The sequence below is a fragment of the Callithrix jacchus genome, chromosome 13, assembly GCF_049354715.1.
Source record: "Callithrix jacchus isolate 240 chromosome 13, calJac240_pri, whole genome shotgun sequence".
Taxonomy (NCBI): Eukaryota; Metazoa; Chordata; class Mammalia; order Primates; family Cebidae; genus Callithrix; species Callithrix jacchus.
In genome coordinates this window covers 42748060-42769114 of record NC_133514.1, presented here as the reverse complement: position 1 = coordinate 42769114, position 21055 = coordinate 42748060, and the positions used below count along the sequence as shown (strand labels likewise).

The 21055-nt window shown below is 50.1% G+C and overlaps 1 protein-coding gene across 27 annotated transcripts in view; it reads left to right on the top strand.

The window, feature by feature from the left end:
- ANK1 (ankyrin 1) overlaps window positions 1-21055 on the top strand; it is a 244473-nt gene that overhangs the window by 126642 nt on the left and 96776 nt on the right. For 18 of the 27 annotated variants that reach the window (XM_078347624.1, XM_078347623.1, XM_078347608.1 and 15 more), the window contains exon 2: window positions 11433-11534. In XM_078347624.1, the coding sequence (XP_078203750.1) occupies window positions 11433-11534 (102 nt within the window). Of the gene's footprint in view, window positions 1-2400; window positions 2464-11432; window positions 11535-21055 lie in introns of those variants that run through there. The other 9 variants (XM_078347625.1, XM_078347614.1, XM_078347613.1 and 6 more) reach the window with 1 other exon arrangement.

Genomic DNA, 21055 nt, shown 5'->3' with positions numbered 1-21055 from the left:
TCTCCACATCCTCTCCAGCATCTGTTGTCCCCAGATTTTTTAATGATCGCCATTCTAACTGGCATGAGATGGTATCTCAATGTGGTTTTGATTTGCATCTCTCTAATGACCAGTGATGATGAGCATTTTTACATATGTTTGTTGGCCTCATGTATGTCATGTCTTCTTTTGTAAAGTGTCTGTTCATATCCTTTGCCCACTTTTGAATGGGCTTGTTTTTTTCTTGTAAATCTGCTTGAGTTCTTTGTAAATTCTGGATATCAGCCCTTTGTCAGATGGGTAAACTGCAAAAATTTTTTCCCATTCTGTTGGTTGCCGATCCACTCTAGTGACTGTTTCTTTTGCCGTGCAGAAGCTGTGGAGTTTGATTAGGTCCCATTTGTCTATTTTGGCTTTTGTTGCCAATGCTTTTGGTGTTTTGGTCATGAATTCCTTGCCTACTCCTATGTCCTGAGTGGTTTTGCCTAGATGTTCTTCTAGGGTTTTTATGGTGCCAGGTCTTATGTTTAAGTCTTTAATCCATCAGGAGTTAATTTTAGTGTAAGGTGTCAGGAAGGAGTCCGGTTTCTGCTTTCTGCACATTGCTAGCCAGTTTTCCCAACACCATTTATTAAACAGGGAATCCTTTCCCCATTGCTTGTTTTTGTCAGGTTTATCATTTCTTTGATCTTTGATTATCCTACTCCCTTGGGACTCCCGCTCGCCCGCCCCCCCCCCCCCCATTGCTGCATGGTTCTGCAGATTACCTGGCTTTGTAACACACTCTTACAGTATTTTCTCCTTCTTAAATTTTAAATTTTTATTTTTTTAGAGACAGGGTCTTACTCTGTCACACAGGCTGGAGTGCAGTGGTGCAATCATGGCTCACTGCAGCCTCCAATCCTGGGCTCAAGTGATCCTCCTGTCACAGCCTCCTGAGTAGTTAGGAATATGGGCATGTACCAGCATGCCTGGCTAATTTAAAACTTTTTTTTTTTTTGGTAGAGACAGGGTCTCGCTATGTTGCCCAAGCTGGTCTTGAACTCCTGGCCTCAGGTAATCCTCCCGCCTCAGCCTCCCAAAGTGCTGGAATTATCCTTCAAGATCATCCCCCACATTATGTCTTCCTGGCGCTGAGCCAGGAATCTTGTCAGTGCTGCTAGTGGCAGGGCTTTGGGTCAGTTTGGCTCTGAACCAGTTGGATCCACCGTTTACTAGTGGGGACCTTGGTCTTGACCCATTACCTCCCTGGGCTCAGTTTCTTCATTTATCCAACTGCAGTAGCGTTGCCTGTCTTATGGGGTGACCACGATGATTTAAATGAGATAATGCAATATACCCATCAGCTAATAGGTGCTTAGCCTACCAGTTCCTCACCAATGCACAGCTGTACTGTATAATGTCAGAGCAGAGGGGAACAGGAAAAGAGCATTTGGTGTTGTATCTTGACTGTGATTTGAAGCCAGCACGAAGCTGGCTCATGATAGAAAACACCTATGATCTGAACAAGCCATATTGCCAGGGGCCCAGTTACCTGACACTGCTTTTACTGACGGTTCCCTCATCGCTCTGAATTGAGCCTACTCTTCATGATTTCACCCCAAGACTTCCCAAAACCCCAGACATGGGTTTTGACATCTGCCCCTGAAATGACTGCATGAGAAGGTGATGGTGGTCCCAGGCCAGAATACTGGAGCTGACTGCGCGGATACAGCCTCGGGTGACGCTAGTTCACCGCCAGCGTCAGAGCAGTGCGGGAGGCAGCGGGAGGGAGTGACAGCTCTGCCCTCCTGCAACCCAGCTGAGTCTCGCGTGGCGGCTCTCAGGCAGAATCTGGAATAGGCTGATTAACTGGCATCTCAGGACACGATGGAAGAGCTCAAAACATGCAAATCGGTTATGGGGCATAAATAGAGTTTACTGGGCTCACCTAGGCCGCGTCTCGGCAGGCTCCGGGAACCATTTACCCGGGCTTTTGGGGCGGCGGGAGGCAGGGCAGGAGGCCATGCAGCTTGGAGCTCCTCACCCCCATTGGACGTGTGTGCCTCCCCTCCGCAGGGTCAGGACGCCCGCCCCGTGCCCGCCCGCCTGCCGGCACCTGCAACTGGGGCCGCACCCCGCCCGCGCCCCCGCGCGCACCCCCTCCGCAGGGCTTGGCGGCAGGTGCCTGCTCTCCAGAGAGAGCTTCGCATTAACTTTCCCATCTGACATAATCATGGAGAGAAAATGAAGAGATCCCATTAGCGGCTGGCGGGCGGGCGGGAGAGCGCAGGGCCGGGGCGCATCGGATCCCTGCCGGGGATAGGGCCGGGGCCCGGGCGAACGGAGGGCGCCTGTATTTTTAGCCAGATGCCGCGTAACTTGCTGGCGCTCCCCGCGCCGCCCAGCAGATAACCGGGAGGGGGAGCGGGAGCCGGGCTCGGATTTCAGCGCGGGCGCCGGACGATGGCAGCGCGACAGGGCAGGTCCGGGCCAGACTCTGCGGTGAGTGCACGAGCTGTCGCGGTTGCTGGGCCGGAGCCGGGGCGCGGGGATCCGGGCCGGGGCTGGGGCCGGGGCTCTGCGTCGATCCTGCGGGCTGCGGCTCCGCGCCCGGCTCCCCGGCGCCAACTTTCTCGGGCGGGTGCGGGCACGCGCGCCGGTGCTGCCCTTCTGCTGCCTCACGCCCGGCGCCGAGTCTTCTAGCAGGATCCAGGGGAATATTCCTCTGGCCTGGAGGCTGCTGCCGCGGAAGGGCTGGAGACGGGGCCGGGAGGCACTGGAGAAGGGGCTGGGAGGCGCTGGAGACGGGGCTGGGAGGCGGCACGACCTGTGGCCAGCCCGGGAGAGGCTCACCGGCAGGAGCGTGGAGCCGCCACCGGGTGCCCCGAGGGGGGCTGGGCCCTGGCCGAGGCCGCGTCCCCTCACCCCAGGGGGAGAGCCTGGCCGCGCAGATTCAGCCGGAGGTGGGGGATGCACGGTCTTGGGCTGGGCGGGCGGCTGGTCTGCGGCGCGTCTGGCCCCTAAACCTCAGAAATGCGAGGCGCCCAGAGGCCCCTAGGTAGCAGGAAATGAATGGGGGCAGAGGAAGGCAGACCTGTTGGGCGCCCTGGCAAGCCTGGAGCTCCCCGCCGCTGTCCCCCGAAATCCTCGCAGCCCCCTGGCAGGATCCCTATGTTAGCAATGGGGAAATGGAGGTTTGGGGCCTTAGATTAGCACAGCATCAAGTGGCCGAGCAGCCCGTCCCAGCCAGGTCTTCCCCAGCGACGTCCCAGCTCACCCTGCCAGGCCTCCAGGGCGGGGAGCAGACAGCACAGGGAACCCCAGGGATTTTCCCAAGGCTCTGAGTTTGGGTTGAGAGATTAAGAGGGAGCCCAGCACTCCTGCTTGGGCGTCTTGTTTCCTCATTGACACCTTTAAGCGTGTTCATTTTATTTTTGCCAGTGGCAGTCAGACTCGGGTGCCTGGAGACAGTTTGTAAAGCTGCAACAGCACAACTTTCTGGAAGGCAAAAGGAAAGAAACATAATAAAACACACACTCACTAGGGCCCAGCGTTCACCCCTGTTTCTCCATCGTCAAGGGAGTAAAGGCAGGGCTACCCGGGTGTGCTGGCTGGGGATAGCTGTCTTTCCTGATACCCCAGTGAGGCTCTCAGACCCCCCATGCACAAACAGACAGCTCCACATCAGGGATGCTGCCTGTCTCTGGGCTGGGCTGCTGATCCCCCAGGAAAGGACCTGGAGTTTCTTCCTGAGAGCTCTGACAATGGCTGTGTTCAAGAAGCTGCATTTTGCTCCAACAGGCCCTTTGGGAAAGAGCTATTGCCTTCTTGCTGTTTACAGCAGTTGATATTAGCTCAGTTTCCATTCACCTTTCTAGACAGGAATTTTGTGCTAAAGATCTTGAGAAGGTCAGCCATGACCTGTACTGGGGGAAACTTAGGGCACCCCAACTCCCAGAGAAGGTGTGAGGAGGCCCCAGGGTTCTCTCACCTTGGTTCGCCTGCCCGGTGTTTCTGCATATCCCCTACTCATGAGTGACAGCATGTTGACATTCTGCAGCGTGCTTCCGGCCTCTCCCTCCCAGGATACCATAGCCCCTTCGCTCCCCATCTATTGCTATATTAGTATCTGCTCAGGAAGTGCAAGTTTAATAATAGTCTGGGTGTCTCAGGTAACCAGGATTCACCACCCTTTCAGAGCAGGCTTGATGAGAACTTGAGTCTTGGAAGGAATTCTGTTCCCTTCCTTCTCTTCCATTTCCTTCCTCCTGATGTCCACACAGCCTCCAAACCCAGGCGGAAGGCTTTCTCCAGCCAGAGCTGAACTGGAGAGACCCTTATGAGCACTAGAAAATGATTAGGCTGTCACAGTGGTCAAACTTGGAATCCCAGCACTTTGGGAGGCTGAAGTGAGAAGATTGCTTGAGGCCAGGAGTTCAAGACCAGCCCAGGCAACATAAGGAGACCTTATTTCTATAAAAAATAAAGAAATTAGCCAGGTGTGATGGTGCATGCCTGTAGCTCCAGCTGTTCAGGGGGAAGGGGGATGCTGAGGCAGGAGGATCTCTTGAGCCTAGGACTTTGAGGCTGCAGTGAGCTATAATCGCACCACTGGGGGAACCACTCTGCAAGAAAGAGGGAGACCTGTCTTGAAAGAAAGAGAGAGAGAGAGAGAGAAAGAGAGACAGAAAGAGACAGAGAAACAAAGAGGAAGGAAGGGAGAAAGGAAGGGAGGAAGGGAGGAAGGAAGGGAGAAAGGGAGGAAGAGAGGAAGGAAGGGAGGAAGAGAGGGAAGGAGGGAGGGAGATAGGAGGGAGGGAGGGAAGGAAATGATTGACCTAGGAAGCAGTGTAGCACAATAGTTAAGAGAAAGATTCTGGAAGTATGCTACCTAAACTCAAATCCTGGTCAAGCTACGTATTAGCTGTGTGACTTTGGACAAGTTACTTTTCTGTGACTTGATCACTTCATCTGTAAAAAGGAGATAATAAAACACCTGCCTTGTGAGATTATTCCGAGGAGGAAGTGAATTAATTCATGTGGCGTGCTTCAAACCTAGGGAGAGCTTTGTGAAAGTATAGGTGTCTTGTTTTGAAAGGAAGTTAAGAGACATCACATGGATTAGACAGCAGGGATGCAGGCAAAGCAGAATGTCTGCTGTGTGCAGACCCCAAACAGGCACACAGGTAGAATTAGATTAAAACAAAGCTGGAGATGAGGAGGGGAAGAGACACCAGAAGACAGCTTTGATGGGGTGCACAGCAGAGGTGCCAGCGCCTCACTGGTGACTGGGGTTTGTGAACACGGTGGATAGTTTTCTGTAAAGGAAACAGGCAGGCCTCCTGGCCCTCTGGTCTGGGGATGGATGAGATGTAGAGAGGGCCAGTCATTCTGCTCCTGTTTGTCATAGCCGGGAGATGATCAGGTTTATATTTTGTTGCTGTTGTTTTTCGGGTCAGTATGCGCTCAGGTAAATATTTTGAATGGAGCACATTGGATTATTTGGATATTCCTGCTGTCCTGTTGCATATGCTGGAGGTACCGAGGACAGGTCACTGAACTGGAGCAGTTGGACTAGATAGATGGGCAGTAGGGGCTCAGCAGAACAAGATGGTAAAGATGAGTCACATCCCAACTAGGGCCATTTGCTCTGTAGCTGAAATATTGCCTGGCCCCTAGGGGCTTCTCAGCAATTACTCGTGGAAAGGATCCACGGGTGCATGCATGCACAGATGACCCCTTTATTAACACAGTCACTTGATTGCTCAGATCAAGAGGGCAAGGACCTATATTCCGAGTTATTATTTCTCTTTGCCCTAGCGGGATGTTGGATTTGAAATAAGACCCCAGTAAATACATTGTAGAATTAAACCGAGTGATGCGTACTTGCTACTGCGAGTGGCATCATTATCTGCAGTTCACCTCCCAGATGCCCTGAGGATCCTGCCGAGTCCTGACTACTCTCTGCCTGTAGAAGACCAAAAAAGGAAAAAAAAGAAAAAACCTTAGCTATTGCATTTCACTGCTAACTACTGAGGTGACCTTAGCCGGTCACTTTACTTCCCTGGGCCTTAATTTTATCATCAGTGACAAGAAGGGCTGGAACTAGATCTCTCCTTTCTAGAGACCTGTCTTGGTCTGAGTAGAGTGCCCAGGGACAGAGCCTGGACCTAGTGGGAACTCCCAGCCTGTTTGCTCTGCTGCGGATCGACTGTTTCATTGGGAGAGGCATGTAGGCCTGCCCCAGCCGCCAGTCTGTCTGGGCTGTCTGGCTCTCAGGCTTGGAACTGCCAGGAATGCCCTTGGGGTCAAGGGCAGTGGAAAGGCAGAGGCTTCAGTGGGGTACCCCTGGATCACCCCAAGTGTTTATCTGCGGAACTTGGGCAAGTTATTAACCTCTCCAAACCTCAGTTTCATCACCTCTAAAATGGGGAAAATAATTATACCTCCCCACAGGTTGTGATAAGAATTAAAAGCTATAATGCTGGCAATGCATTTGACCCAGTGGTTGGTATTATAGTTTTAGTATTCTATTATGGCAATGGCAGAAATGGTTTATCCTTCCCAAGTCTAGCCCAGATGGGGCTTCCCTTAACTTCTATTTGTGTGCTTGTCTATTTGATATATTCTTTTTTTTTTTAGACAGAGCCTTGCTCTGTTTCCCAGGCTGGAGTGCAGTGCCACAGTCTCGGCTCACTGCAAACTCTGCCTCCCAGGTCCAAGTGATTCTCCTGCCTCACCCTCCCAAGTAGCTGGGATTACAGGCATGCGCCACCATGCCCGGGGAATTTTTGTATTTTTAGCAGAGACGGGGGTTTCACCATGTTGACGAGGCTGGTCTCTAACTCCTGGCCTCAGTGATCCTCCCTCCTCGGCCTCCCAAAGTGCTGGGATTACAGGAACCACAGCACCCAGCCAGTTTGTCATACATATTCTTATTTGCTTCCTGGATTCAATGCTTTGAACAGTCAAACAGTGTCATCGATGAATATCGCATCTATTTTTATCTACCCACCCTCAGATTTCCAGCCTGAATCATATTATTGCACTGTAAACGGTAGTTAATTGGTGGGAGAAACATCTCTTTAACATTCTTATTCTTGGGGAATAATACAATCTTTTCCCTAATAATTGAATCCAGACAGACTTTCTGAATCAGCAGGCATAAATAGACATTTATCTGAGAGACTAAACCTTGACTGGCTTTTCTCTGGAAACCCAGCTCATGGCTGGAGAGCCAACAGCTTGATCTTCATTTCTGAAATATTTCCTGCCCCACAGATGCCTTGCTGAGGCACCTAGGATGTGAATGCCATGTGCTTTAGGTCAAGGGAGGCCTTGGCCTAGCAGACACTTAATGCTTTGGAGAATTCAAAAGAGACAGAAGACTTGGTCTCTGCCCCAAGAAGCAACCAGTTTGTCTGGGGAGACAAGTCTTGCCTGGATTAAATAGCTAGAGAAAGAGATATTTTAAATGCATTTTAAAAAAAGAAACAAGAAGCTCCTGTTTTGTGGTTCCTAGATTTAAACATGGCAAATACTGAGCGTCGAAGCACAGTGTCATTTGTGCAAGAAGTAGCCACCTTTGGGGGCCTTGAACGGAAAAAAGATTGGAATCAGCAAACCAGAGTGAGAGTGAGACAGAGCTTCAGGGCCTGGGAGGAAGAACCTGCAAGCCAGGAGGTAGACAGAGCATGGGAGTGTCACAGAGGGCAAGGGAGGTGAGGGGAAGGGGCCCTCCTGCCACCATGGAGACAGGGAGATGAGTGAGCATCTGTCATCAGCCCGCAGCTGCAGGGCTTGGACTTGAACTTGAACTTACATTATAGGGGGCCCATGTGGGACCTAAGGTTGGGGAGGGCTGGTAGGAAGTCAGGATTTGGGGAAGAGCAGTGAGGCAGTGGTGGAGGAGGTTGGCTGGGAGGCAGAGTGAGGAAGCAGCACTTCTGTGGGCCTAGGGTTGTGGGGTGGTGGGCAGCACCTGAGTGTGGAGGGAGGACCCTCCTGTCTGGAAAGCTGGAGAACCTTACTGCTGTTGCCCTGGGAACCCCCTGTTTCAGTGGTGAAGACGTGAAGTGCTGCTTTGGGGAGGAGAATGAGAGTTCCATTTGGTCTTCAGCTGTAGATTTGGAGTCTTCTGTGTTCAAGGGTGTTCAAAGGTGGTCATCACTAATGTGTGTATTCATTTCCCATGGCTGCTGTAACAAATCGCTCCACACTTAGTGGCTTAACACTCCAGAAATGTGTTCTCTGGCCGTCTGGAGGCTGGAGGTCTAAATCACACTCCCTCCAGGGCTTCAGGCCCTCTTCCATGCTTCTCCACTGCCCAGAGGTTCTTTGCTTCCTTGTGTGTGGCTAAAGTCACTCCAGTCTCTGCCTCTGTCTTCACATAGCCTCACCTCTGTGTGTATATGTGCGTGTGCACATGTGTATGTGTGTATGCATGTGTGCATCCACATGTGTATATGTGCGCACACATTTGTGTGTGCATGTGTGCGTGCGCATGTGTGTGTGTATGTGTGCGCGTTTGTGTGTCTTCATCTTTTCTGTCTTTTCTAAGGACACTTGTTATTGAATTTAGGGCCAGCCTAGGCAGTTTAGGATGATATCATCTAAAGATCCATGACTTAATTACAACTGCAAAGACTTTTTATTTTTTTCTGAAAAAGGTCACCTTCACAGGTTCCAGGGATGAGAGTGTGGACATATCTTTTGGGGGGCACCATTCAGCCCACTGCAGCATGTTTTTTTTTGAGGAGGGCACGTAGAGGAAGGAGACAGAGTGTCCAGGAGGAGAGGAAGCCACCGGGTGTGGGTCTTGTGTGGGAATGGCATCAAATGCTCCTCCTTGTCATATGACCACTCTCACCCCATGAACTCAGCCTTGTGTGTAACTATGTGCCAAGCACTGTTTATTCCCTTTAAGCATCATGAAAGGGAACAAGAAAGACTTTATATCCCCAGCTTACAGATAAGGAAAAGGAAGCCAAGGGTGTCTACATACCTGAGGGCACTCAGCTAGACACAGTGGAGTGGCTCTGAGGCTAGGCCGCTGGCTCCAATGCCCTAGGACTGGGCTTTAACCATTACATTTGTCTTTGTGAGTATATTAGTGTGCTCTCATGCTGCTAATAAAGACATACCTGAGACTGGGTAGTTTATAAAGGAAAGAGGTTTAGTGGACTCATAGTTCCACATGGCTGGGGAGGCCTCACAATCATGGTGGAAGATAATGGAAGAGCAAAGGCATGTCTTACCTGGTGGCAAGCAAGAGAGTATGTGCAGGGGAACTGCCCTTTATAAAACCATCAGATCTCATGAGACTTATTCACTATCATGAGAACAGCATGGAAGAAGCCCGCCCCCATGATTCAATTGCCTCCCATTGGATCCCTCCCATGACACATGGAAATTATGGGAACTATAATTCAAAATGAGATTTGGGTGGAGACACAGCCAGACCATATCAATTAGTAAACTTTATTTTATCATCCTCAGCTCTCACTCTCCCTGGCTGTCACTCATCTTTAAAGCAAACAGATGTTCCTGGGGGCAGGGTCTCTGAGATGCATGGGGTGGGTGACGTAGCACCAGCTAAGGAACAGAAGGGCTTCACTCTCATTCAAGAAATCTGGTTGGGGGGCGCCTGGTGTTAAAGCTGACACTGAGCTGCAGAGCTGGGAGGTCCGGCTTGTGGATTTCTGAGCCACCCTACCTGCATCTGAGTCCTGCTGTGCCTCCTCCCTGCTGTGGGACCCTGCATAAGGCACTTATGCTCTCCGTGCCTCAGTTTGCTCATCTGTAAAATGGGACTCTGCAATCCTACTTACCTCTTGGGTATTTAAAATGAGGATTAAATGCATGCCTGTGCACATGCACGTGTGTGAATGTATATTATAGCCATCCTTCAGTATCTGCAGGGGATTGGTCCCAGAACCCCTGCAGATACCAAAATCCACAGATCCTCAAGTTCCTTATATAAAGTGGTACAATGTTTGCATATAACCTACCCTCATCCTCATTATACTTTAAATCATCTCAAGATTACTTATAATACCTAATACAATGTAAATGCTTTGTAAATAATTGTTGTACAGCATTGCTTTTCTGTTAGTATTACTTTTTATTTTAGTATTGTTATTTTTAATTTCTTTCCCTGCAAATTTTCTTTCCACAGTTGGTTGAATAAATGGGTTTGAGTGTATGTGTAAAGTGCTGACGTAAAGACTTACTCTTAGCACATAGTAAGTGCTATGTGCTGTTTACTTAAAAAACAAAAGCACAGGACCAGGCATGGTGACGCATGCCTTTAATCCCAGCACTTTGGGCGGCTGAGGCAGGAGGATTGCTTGAGCCCAAGAGTTTGAGACCAGCCTGGGGAACACAGCGAGACCCCATCTCTAAAAAGGAAAAACAAACAAATAAAAACAAAAACACGAAACAGCTCCAAAGAGCTGTTTTCTTTGGTGCCTGCATTCATGACTCCTGGGGCCAGAGACCTCTGTGATATTGCAGACTCTTTAGCAAGACCGTGGAGCCCCTGAAACCTCAGAGCAGGGAAACACCAGGCTGCGTTGCGCGCCTGCCATCAAAATGGGCTCCCTCTCAAAGGCTGATTCTTCCCTGAGTCCAAGCCAAGAGCGTTTGCTTGTAAAGATACCAAAAGGGGGCCAGGCGTGGTGGCTCACGCCTATAATCCCAACACTTTGGGAGGCTGAGGTGGAAGGATTGCTTGAGCTCAGGAGTTTGAGACCAGCCTGGGCAACATAGTGATGCCCTGTCTCTACAAAAAAGTTTTAAATAAATAGTTGGGCGTGGTGGTGCACACCTGTAGTCCCAGCTACTTGGGAGGATCTCTCAAGCCCAGGAATTCAAGGCTGCGGTAAACTGCGCTTGTGCCACTGCTCCAGCAGCCTGGGTGATGGAGCAAGACTCTCTCTCTTAGACCGGGCGCGGTGGCTCACGCCTAAAATCCCAGCACTTTGGGAGGCCAAGGCAGGTGGATCACAAAGTCAAGAGATCGAGACCGTCCTGGTCAACAAGGTGAAACCACGTCTCTACTAAAAATACAAAAATTAGCTGGGCATGGTGGTGCATGCCTGTAGTCCCAGCTACTTGGGAGGCTGAGGCAGGAGAATTGCTTGAACCCAGGAGGCGGAGGTTGCAGTGAGCTGAGATCATGCCATTGCACTCCAGTCTGGGTAACAACAGCGAAACTCCGTCTCAAAAAAAAAAAAAAAAAAAAGACTCTCTCTCTTAAAAGAAAAAACAAAAAATTAAAAGAAGGGAGGCCTGGGTGCAAAGGCAGCTCACCCCAAGAGCAGTCCAACCAGGGCTGTAGGGCTCCTGTGCATACCTGGTGTCAACCCATCAGAGGGTGCAGAAGCTGCTCCAGGGGCCTGGGGCTTCAATAGGGTGGGGAAGTCATTGCTGCACACAGAATACTCACCACCTGCTGTTTATCCTCACAGGCTGATGCTGCTACCAGCTTTCTGAGAGCAGCAAGATCAGGTAACTTGGACAAAGCTTTGGATCACCTGCGGAATGGGGTAGACATTAACACCTGTAACCAGGTAAGTGGGATGGAGGCAGCACCGTTGTCTCTGAAAAGTAGCTCTTGGCCGATGCCATTTCCTGAGAGCTTTGAAACTGCCTCTATTAACCTTTTCCCAGTGGCCTCAAAACTCTCCTACGGCTGCTGCCTGTGGAAGGCCCTAACCTTAGTATTTCCACTCCCGTCGTGGCCCAGGGCCCCACAGAGAAGGGCTGATGCCTAAACAGTGTGGGCAAGGCCCACACAGATCCCCTGCGGCCTCCTCTCTTAGAAGTTGCAGTCGGTCCCGCTGTTGTCTTAGAATATGTGGCCTTTGAATTGGGGCAGGAGGAAGAGCCTTTGAAAGATGTTGTGTCAGTAGGGATGTTCAGGCTCCTTTGTCCACTGGCAGTCTGTGTGGGTTCTCAGCTGGCCTGAGAAGAAAGTCGGTGAATGAGGCCCTGCTTGGGTCAGGGGCTGATGAAGGTGGGTGGGCTTGGGTGGAGGATAATGAGGCTGGTGCAGAGGCTCTCCTGAGCGACATAGCTGAGGCTTAGCTTCAGGAGGGGCTGGCGGGGAAATGGAATGTGTTGGGTTTGGGCTGGGGGACAGTGATCAGGCTTGGGGCCAAAGATCCAGGAACTAAGTGAGAGAAAGATGACCCTCCAGGAAGGGCACAGGTGTGTGGCTGGGGCTTGTGGATTGTGACAGGCTTTGTGTGTGTTTGTTGATATTTGCCCGCCAATTAAGTTGTTTAGTTACACATGCTAATTGTTTCTGATTTAGAATACATTTTACCCATTGCAACTTTTTTTAAACCACCTTAGCCATTAAAAATTTGTTCTTAATTGTAGTGAAATATAAAGCATAGAATCTCCTGTCTTAACTATTTTTTTGGCATATAGTTCAGTGGCTTCAGGTCCATTCATACTATTGTGTAACCATCATCCATCTCCAGAACACTTTTCATGTTGCAAAAACACTAACGCTTCATTTCCCTCTACTTCCCAGCCCCTGGTGACCACTCTTCAACTTCCAGTCTCTACAAATTTGATTACTCTAGGGACCTCACAGAAGCAGAATCCTGCTGTATTTGTACTTTTGCGCCTGGCTTCTTTCATTTAGCGTAATGTCCTCACGCTTCCTCTGTACTTCAGTGGCTTGGGTGACTTTTCCAAGCTAGCAGAGCCATATTTTCCAAATGCAGGTTAAGTTTTCCATGGACAATGTGCCTCTGTCCTGCCCCCTCATCCTCTGTTTTCCCGCCCTCCTGCCCCTGTTTAAAATGCAAAATAAGGCCCAGCGCAGTGGCTCACCCCTATAATCCCAGCACTCTGGGAGGCTGAGGCAAGTGGATCACCTGAGGTCAGGAGTTTGAGACCAGCCTGACCAACGTGGTGAAACCCCGTCTCTACCAAAAATACAAAAATTAGCCAGGTGAGGTGGCAGGTGCCTGTAATCCCAGCTACTTGGGAGGCTGAGGCAGAAGAATTGCTTGAACCCAGGAGGTGGAGGTTGCAGTGAGATGAGATCATGCCATTGCACTCCAGCCTGGGTAACAAGAGCGAAAACTCTGTCTCAAAAAAAAAAAAAAAAGATAATATAAAATAAAATGCAAAATACTACCTGCCTTCACTGCTAGGGCTAAGACCCCATTTGGATTCAGTTGGTCTTGCAGTGGCAAAAAATCACAGCTGAAAGATCAGAGAGGATGGAGCAGTGCGGTGTTGATAGGAAACAGAAGTGTGTGTTAGGAAGCAAAGCCCCTGGCAGTGCACTTCAGAGGGAAGGTGAGGTACATGGACCTGACTAGAATTTGCAAACTGGATAGGGAACCAGGACCCCACCCCTTTTCTCATTCCTCCACCCAGAAATGCCAACTTCGACATATCCTCTGCCCAAAGGACAGTGTGGTGGTTCTAACCAAACATCCAGAGCTCAGGCTTGCCTTGGCATAGCAGGTTGAAACTCTGAGCCCATTTTTTGATGCCAAGAGGTGGGTGCAGCAAAGTCTGGGGTCGGGGTGACAGTCGTGGTGTGAGAGTTGCTCCGGAGACGGAGTCTGGGACCTTCCTATCTCCGCACCCCTAGAAGCAGCTGCTCAGGCTGCCGCTGTGTTGTTGTCCCAGCCCCCCACCCCCCGTAAGCAGGGATTACTCTGTCTCTCCACTTGGGATGGGTTCTTGGGCTTGCGGAGATGCGTGCCTGCAGGCTTTCTTTGTTTTTGCTGTGGCTAGAGAATTGCAGATGCGTTTCTCCGCAGTGCAGTGCTCAGTGGAGGTGAATCATACCTTCAGAGGCCTTCCAAGGGTTAAGGTTCCAGCTCTCAAAGGAATCCATTCAGCTGAAATGGGGACAACTGAATGTGTGTGAGACTTGAGCCAGGGCTCATTTTCTGTGTGAAATTGGAAGATTTTGATGCTGCCCGGGGAATGGCTGTGTCCTGATTGGTCTTCCATTGGAGAGGCCTTGGGTGTAACTGCCTTGTCACTCTGCCTTCTCTCCTCAGAGCACCTCTTCGGTCCGTTTTGGGCTCAAAGAGCAGTAAGCACCGAGGCGTTATTTGCACTTTATTGACACCATTTCCAATCGGCTCAGTGCCAGTGACAAGTGGCTGTCAGCCCTGCTTGAGGGTGAGGGGAGGCTCCTGCAGTCCTGGCTAAGCCTGGCCTCTCTCTCAAAGAGACCACTGCTGCAGGTTAGGGAATGAGCGTCAGAAGGGAACAAAAGACAGGCTGCACCGAGTGCAAAGCCTGTTAATTCCCATGGTTAATTCACCTGGTTAATTCCCATGGCTGCCAGATGTGGCCCTCTTAGTCCCTGTCTTATGGTCTGTGGCTGAGCAAGACGGGTGGCTGCAGGTGGCTGCACCTAGAAAGGAGCTGGTCAGGGTTGCCTGAACCTCATTCTGGTTGCACACGGCAGTTTGGTCTTGCTGTTGAGGGGAGAGTCCTGGTAGGGGGAGCAGGACTCCAGTGGCTGAACCCATGCTTGCATGAAACACACAAGTGCACCAGCGGGACAAGCCTGCATCGGCATCATGTGCACAGGGCCAGCCTCTTAATTCAACTAGAGCTTTCTGCTCTTTAAAACATGCATAAAAGCAAGCTCTTGTCCCAGGGTCATGGGAAGAGAATTTGCTTTCAGCTTGAATCTTCTGAGCTGATGGACCGTGGTGGCAGTAACAGGGCAAATACTTATCCTTACATAAGTAACACACTTTCAAATAGTATGTTTTTGTGGAAAGAATGTGTACTGTTTGCCATAATAGGAAGTAATTACTCTAAGTAGCATGGAAAGAGAAACTCCTGGCTTATATAAGAGACATCTGAATATTCAGGGCAGTTCCTTGTTGCATAGACTGTGTCTACTAATGTTCTATCATCGTTATCATAACCATGTCTTTGGGAAAGAAGAAATTTATATGTAAGAACACACAGGCATGCCTACACGAGTCCCTCATATGAGTGCTGGTTTTAAAATTGATTGTGCTTTAAATGCTTGTGTCCAGTGTGCTTCCTGTGCATCTCCACATGCACTCATGTGTGTGTATGGAGAGCTGGGCTGCAGGGATAGAATCATTCCTTTTTAAAGTCACAGTCGTTATCCTCTTTGAACTGTAGTCTATTGGCAGTGAGAGTTGTTAATCAAATGATTACACAAACAGATATGCACACCAAAAACCACGTTAGGATCCATGAAGGGAAGGCAGAGAATCTTAGGAGAATATAGGAGAGGCCTGCCCTAGCGTCAGAAGTCAGAGAAGGCTACCATGAGGAAGAGACAGCTGAGCTGAGGGAGGATCAGGGGCAAATAAAGTGAAGCAACGGAGAACATGCCTGTCTTAGACAGCAGCCTGTGCAAAGCCCCAGAGGCAGGGAAAGAAGCAGAGGGTTGAAGGAAGGCTAGAGTGGGTGCAGCGCAGATAGCACGAGAGGCCAGGCGAGGCGGAGCTGAGATCGTGCTGGAGCTTATAGGCAGGGACGAGAGTCACAACACTCAGTGACTAAGACCAGGACATAAAGATGGGAACAGGGGACACTGGGAACTATGGGTGGGGGAGGGAGGGAGGGAGACATGGGTGGAAAAACTAACTATTGGGTACTGTTATTCACTACCTGAGTGTCGGGACTGTATGTCCTCCAAACCTCAGTGTCATGCAGTACACCCGGGTAACAAACCTGCACTTGTACCCCCAAATGTAAACTAGAAGTCGAAATTACAAACACCTGGGACAGCATGCCCCTGGGCCAGAGCAGTGTGTGTGCATGCATGTGTGTGCTCACCAGCTGCAACAGATGTTAACCCTGTAGTTGCTGACTGAGGGGAAGGGGCCTCGGGTAAGGGACAGTGGCCAGAGCAGCAGGGATAGGGGTACTCAGGCTGGGCATGGTGGCTCACACCTGTAATCCCTGCATTTTGGAGGCCAAGGTGGGTGGATCACCTGAGGTCAAGAGTTTGAGACCAGCCTGGCCAATATGGTGAAACCCCTTCTCTACTGAAATAAAAAATTAGTCAGGCATGGTGGCGGGTGCCTATAATCCCAGCTACTCAGGAGGCTGAGGCAGGAGAATCACTTGAACCCAGGAGGCAGGGGTTGCAGTGAGCTGAGATCGCACCATTGCACTCCAGCCTGGGCAACAGAGTGAGATTCCATCACAAAAAAAAAAAAAGAAAGAAAAAGAACCTGTGGCGGTGGCCACTGCTGAGGAGTAGAGCGTTTCAGCATTTAACACCTGGCAGCTGTATTGCCGTGTCCTGGTTCAATATACCCCCTTTTAGAAGCCACATGAAGGAGTCCAGTCTTTCTCCGGAGCGCAGAGGGACATGAACCACAGATTCAAGCACAGGAGTGATGTGATCAGGGGTGTACTTTAAAGGGTCTCACTGGCTGCCTCGTGGAGGGCCCAGCTGTGCAGTCGCAGGAGGGAAGTGCGGGCAGCTTGGATGAGGGTCATGGCTGTGGAGATGGAGCAGAGCCAGCAGGCTTGGGTGATGGATTGGATGGGGCACTGCAGGGAAGGAGGCTCGAGAATGACCCCGGGAGGGCTGGCTTCCACAGCACGTGTGTGGTGGCGCCATCCGTGGAGATGAGGGATGTCAGGAGTGGAGCGGTGTGTGGAAACATGGGGAAAGGGTCAAGAGCAGAGCTGCATGTGGATCCCGGTAGGGAGGCTCTGAGGAATGCGAGCAGAAATATATAGTAAGCAGTTGGGCTATTTGAGCCTGGAACTCAGATAAGAGGTCCAGCCCAAAGATAGATATTTGGAAGTCATTCAGCCTTCGAGGAAGGCGAGTGCTGGCGGGGGCTGATGAGAGCAGGGAGGAAAGGCATGTTGAATATACTCCCACTCGCCCGTGTGGGGTCATTCCACAGGACTCATTAAACACCCACTCTGTGCCAGGCCTATTCTAGGCACTGAACAAGACAGACAAAATAGTCTGCATTCTCGTGGCTATGCATGCTGGTGAAGGAAATAGACAATAGCCAAGAAGATGGGCACATACTCTTGACAACTTTCAAGAGGCCTGGAAGAAGTGAGGAAAAGAGCCATGTGGTTTCTGGGGAACAGCATTCTTGGGAGAGCAAGAAACACATGCAAAGGCCCTGGGGCAGGAGTGAAAGTGGTTTGCTTGGAGAGCAGTGTGGCTGGAGCTGAGTGATGGAAGGGAATGTGGTAGGCAGAGTGGGAGGGGTGCCTGGGGCCGGATCAAGGAGGGCTTGCATTGGTGAGGGCTTAGATTTTGCCACAAGGGTGAAGTCATTTGAAGGTGTTACACAAGAGCTGCCTTATGCTGATGGGGGTTTCTAAACAATCACCCTGGCTGCCGTGTGGAGGATAGACTTGGGGCACAGGGACAGGGACTGGTGAGGAGGCTGGTGCAGGGGCCAGGTGGGACCCTGTGGTGGCTTTGAATAAGGGGCAGAGAGGGGAGGTGGGGAGGCCAGAGAACTTGCTGCCCAGGCTTGGAGTGTCATCACCCCAGATGTGGTGGTCTCAGCACACATTTTGCTGGGGCCCCTTGTGCAGCCCAGGACTGGGTCATTCTTGCTGCCGGAGCAGCCACGTAGCAATGTGTTGGTAGGTTCAATCTCAGCTCAGCAGCCACTGTGAAGACAGCCCTGATCCCCATAGCTTGAAGCAATCGCTGCCTTTGGATGTGTCAATTACCTCTCTGAAGGCTCAAGCCTAGTGGGCCCCACCACACAGTGTGGTAAAACCCAGCAGGTGTTCCCTCTCCTGGTGGGCTCCAAGCTGCGGGAGGGCAAAGCCCATGACCAGGCACTCTGTTTCTCCATAGCACCTGGCATAGGGTGTGTGCTATAGTGGATGCCCTGGCATTTGTCTTAATAAATGGCCGCATAATCATGCGCAGACCAGTATTAGCTTCATATGCTCAGTTTCCACAATTATTGTTAGATTATTGATATCAAATCAAAATATTTTCTCATGGAGACTACTGTAATACAAAAATACTTTCTGGGATGAGTAGTTAACTATACACATTGATGGGTTAACCAAATAAAATAAAGCTAGAAGAGAGCAGTGCCACCCTCTGTCCCCTGAATTCCTACAATTGTCAGGTTGACATGGATGCTCCACTGGGGGCCGTGAGCTGGAATCCCAGGGGAAAAGGCCTCACTCTTTTAGTTTTCTGTTCTATTCTGATGATGCTGACACTTGCTGGTTCAGTTGGCTTTCCTGATAGGAAAGAAAGAGCTTGAGACTCCAGGAGATAATTTTCCATGAAAAAGAGAAGCCTTGCCGTCTGCAACTCATCGTAAGGCAGAGTTAAAAGTGAAGACTTCCGGGCCGGGCGCGGTGGCTCACACCTGTAATCCCTGCACTTTGGGAGGCCAAGGCGGGTGAATCACAAGGTCAGGAGTTAGAGACCAGCCTGGCCAATATGGCGAAAACCTGCCTGTCGTAAAAATATAAAAATTAGGGATGGTGGCAGGCACCCGTGATCCCAGGTACTCAGGAGGCTGAGGCAGGAGAATTGCTTGGATCTAGGAGGTGGAGGTTGCAGTGAGCTGAGATCACGCCATTGCACTTCAGCCTGGGCGACAGAGCGATACTCTGTCTCAAAAAAAACCTGAGGACTTCCTGGAGCAGCCCAGGCACTGTTGGTCCTCTTTGCCTGTCGCGTTTTTCTCTGTAGTGCTTGTTACTCCTGCCTTCATATGCATGTATGTGTCTGCTTGTTTTTTGTCTTCGCTAAATTGTAGGCACCTTGAGGGGAGAGGACTTTGCTTTCCTCGGTGCTCCGTGTCAGGACTCTGCACCACCTACAGTAGATCTTCATAAACTCAGTTGGCAGGCCGAATGGAAAAAAAATGCAGCGATGTTGTTTGCTGTAGCCACGAATGGTTAAAGCTTGCATATTTTATACTTAGTCCACATAGGAACTAGACTAAGCCCCATCACTTTATAAGAGCCTTGTGCAATCGTGCATACTTAGGATAATGACTCCTGCAATAAGCACGGCTCAGAAGCTGGCATTAGCCCCACGGGTCGAGTATTTGGCAATATTTTCTGCAGTGTCCAGAAGCTCGACCATCTGAATGATCACAAAAGCATAAACAATTTCCATTGCTAAAACCCAGCCCAGGAAAGCACATGAAACCTCGCCAGCTCCCTCAATGTGCCCTAAATTTCCACATGTGCATTAGGAAGCCCTATTATTGTTGGGCTCTTGTTTATCTTGAAGGTAAAGGGTTGCGGGCATTTTGAATAAATGGAACACCTATAACAATAATTTCTGCTACAGTGTCTTTTCTACAGCAGCCAAATGCCAAGTCTTTTGATCAGGATTTCTTAGGCTGTGGTGACGGTGAGAATTACAACCTTTCCAAGCTATAGCATCTTCGGGCTTAGTGAAGCTCACGGCACTCAATTTTTATTTTCTAGCTCAGGAAACTGAGTTCTAGAAGTTACTTCTGAATATCTTATGCTGTATGACTTTGGATTTCATGAGTTGGGCTTAAGAAGTCCAAGATGAGGCCGGATGCAGTGGCTCCACGTTTGTAATCCCAGCACTTTGGGAGGCTGAGGTGGGTGGATCCCTGAGGTCAAAAGTTCAAGACCAGCCTGACCAACATGGAGAAAGCCCATCTCTACTAAATATACAAAATTAGCCAAGCGTGGTGGCTCATGCCTGTAATCCCAGCTACTTGGGAGGCTGAGGCAGGAGAATTGCTTGAACCTGGGAAATGGAGGCTATAGTGAGCCGAGAGTGCACCACTGCACTGCAACTTGGGCAACAGAGTAAGACTCCATCTCAAAAAAAAAAAAAAAAAAAGTCCAAGATGAAATTTCTGTGCTTATTCATTTATTCTGCAAACATGTATTTGACCAATTGACCCGTGCACCATGCTAGAGACTAGGGCTAACCAAGATAAATAAATTCATGCCCTGTTCTCAAAGAACTCAGAGGCAGGTGAAAAGTCCAGCTGGTAGATAAAAGATTGCAAATTCAATATTATAAGTGCCATCCTGGAGAAGTACAGGGGATGTTTCTGTCCATGTAATCATTCATTCAACAAATACTTTTTGAACTGCTCTAATGGGCCAAAAGGCAGCAGGTCCCAGGACCTGCTCTCACGTTGTTTCTGGTCTAAGGGTTGTGGCTGACCTGCCAACGAGTCCGAGAAAAGTCATGAAGGAAGGATACGAGTATCTGAGTAGAGAACTGGGAAACGGGAAATGCAGTGAGAAGGAACAGACTGCACAGGCAGGAGTGCCAAAGGGCACTGGGGCAAGGGGCAGTTCGGAGAGGGCCGGGTACGTGAAATGAAAGAGGGTGAGGATGGTGGTCCATCCAGTTAGGAGCTTAGAGCTAGCTCTGTATAGAGCTAGGACCTGGCACTTTTCTCTGTCATCGTCTTTTTCTTAGGAACTGTTGACAGGCATAGAAAAATGTATTAAACTACATAGTTCTCTGACCCTACCTGCACCCCCAAAACACACAGAAAGCCTTCCTAATACGATGAAGTTGTGGTTTTAAAGCTTCTTTCGACTTGCTGCCTTGGTGCAGCTCTGGAATAGTGATGAGGAAGAGAGTGTTTCATTGCAGCCCCCACCTGGGAAAGGGGTGTTCTGTGTTACACAGACATGCAGCTAGGTGTCCCTCTGCCGTCTGGTACCTACTACACCGCTAATGCCCTGAGAATTGGTTAGAGCAGCTGCTTGACCAGGGAGGCTGGGGAGACTCAGAGAGGTGAAGAGTCTCACAGCCCAGGACTGAGAGCCCAGCCCAAGCCTCGGAACTCACTCTGAGGATGGATTTGACACTGCACGGCCAGCCTGTTACTCCTCTGGGTGATCTGCCCCGGACTGCTCTGTTTTCCCTTCCTCTGCAGTGAAGGAAGAGTTAATTGACCAGTTCACGTAATAATCTTCATTTGTAGCCACTGCAGGGACATTCCTTGGAATCCTAGGAATGGAGAAAAGGGTGACTAGCACCTTCGGGAATGATCCAGAACATGGTGCAAGGAAAACACTCTCAAAACTCCACTTTATGGTTTCATTGCCCTACGAATTTAGAATACGAAGACCA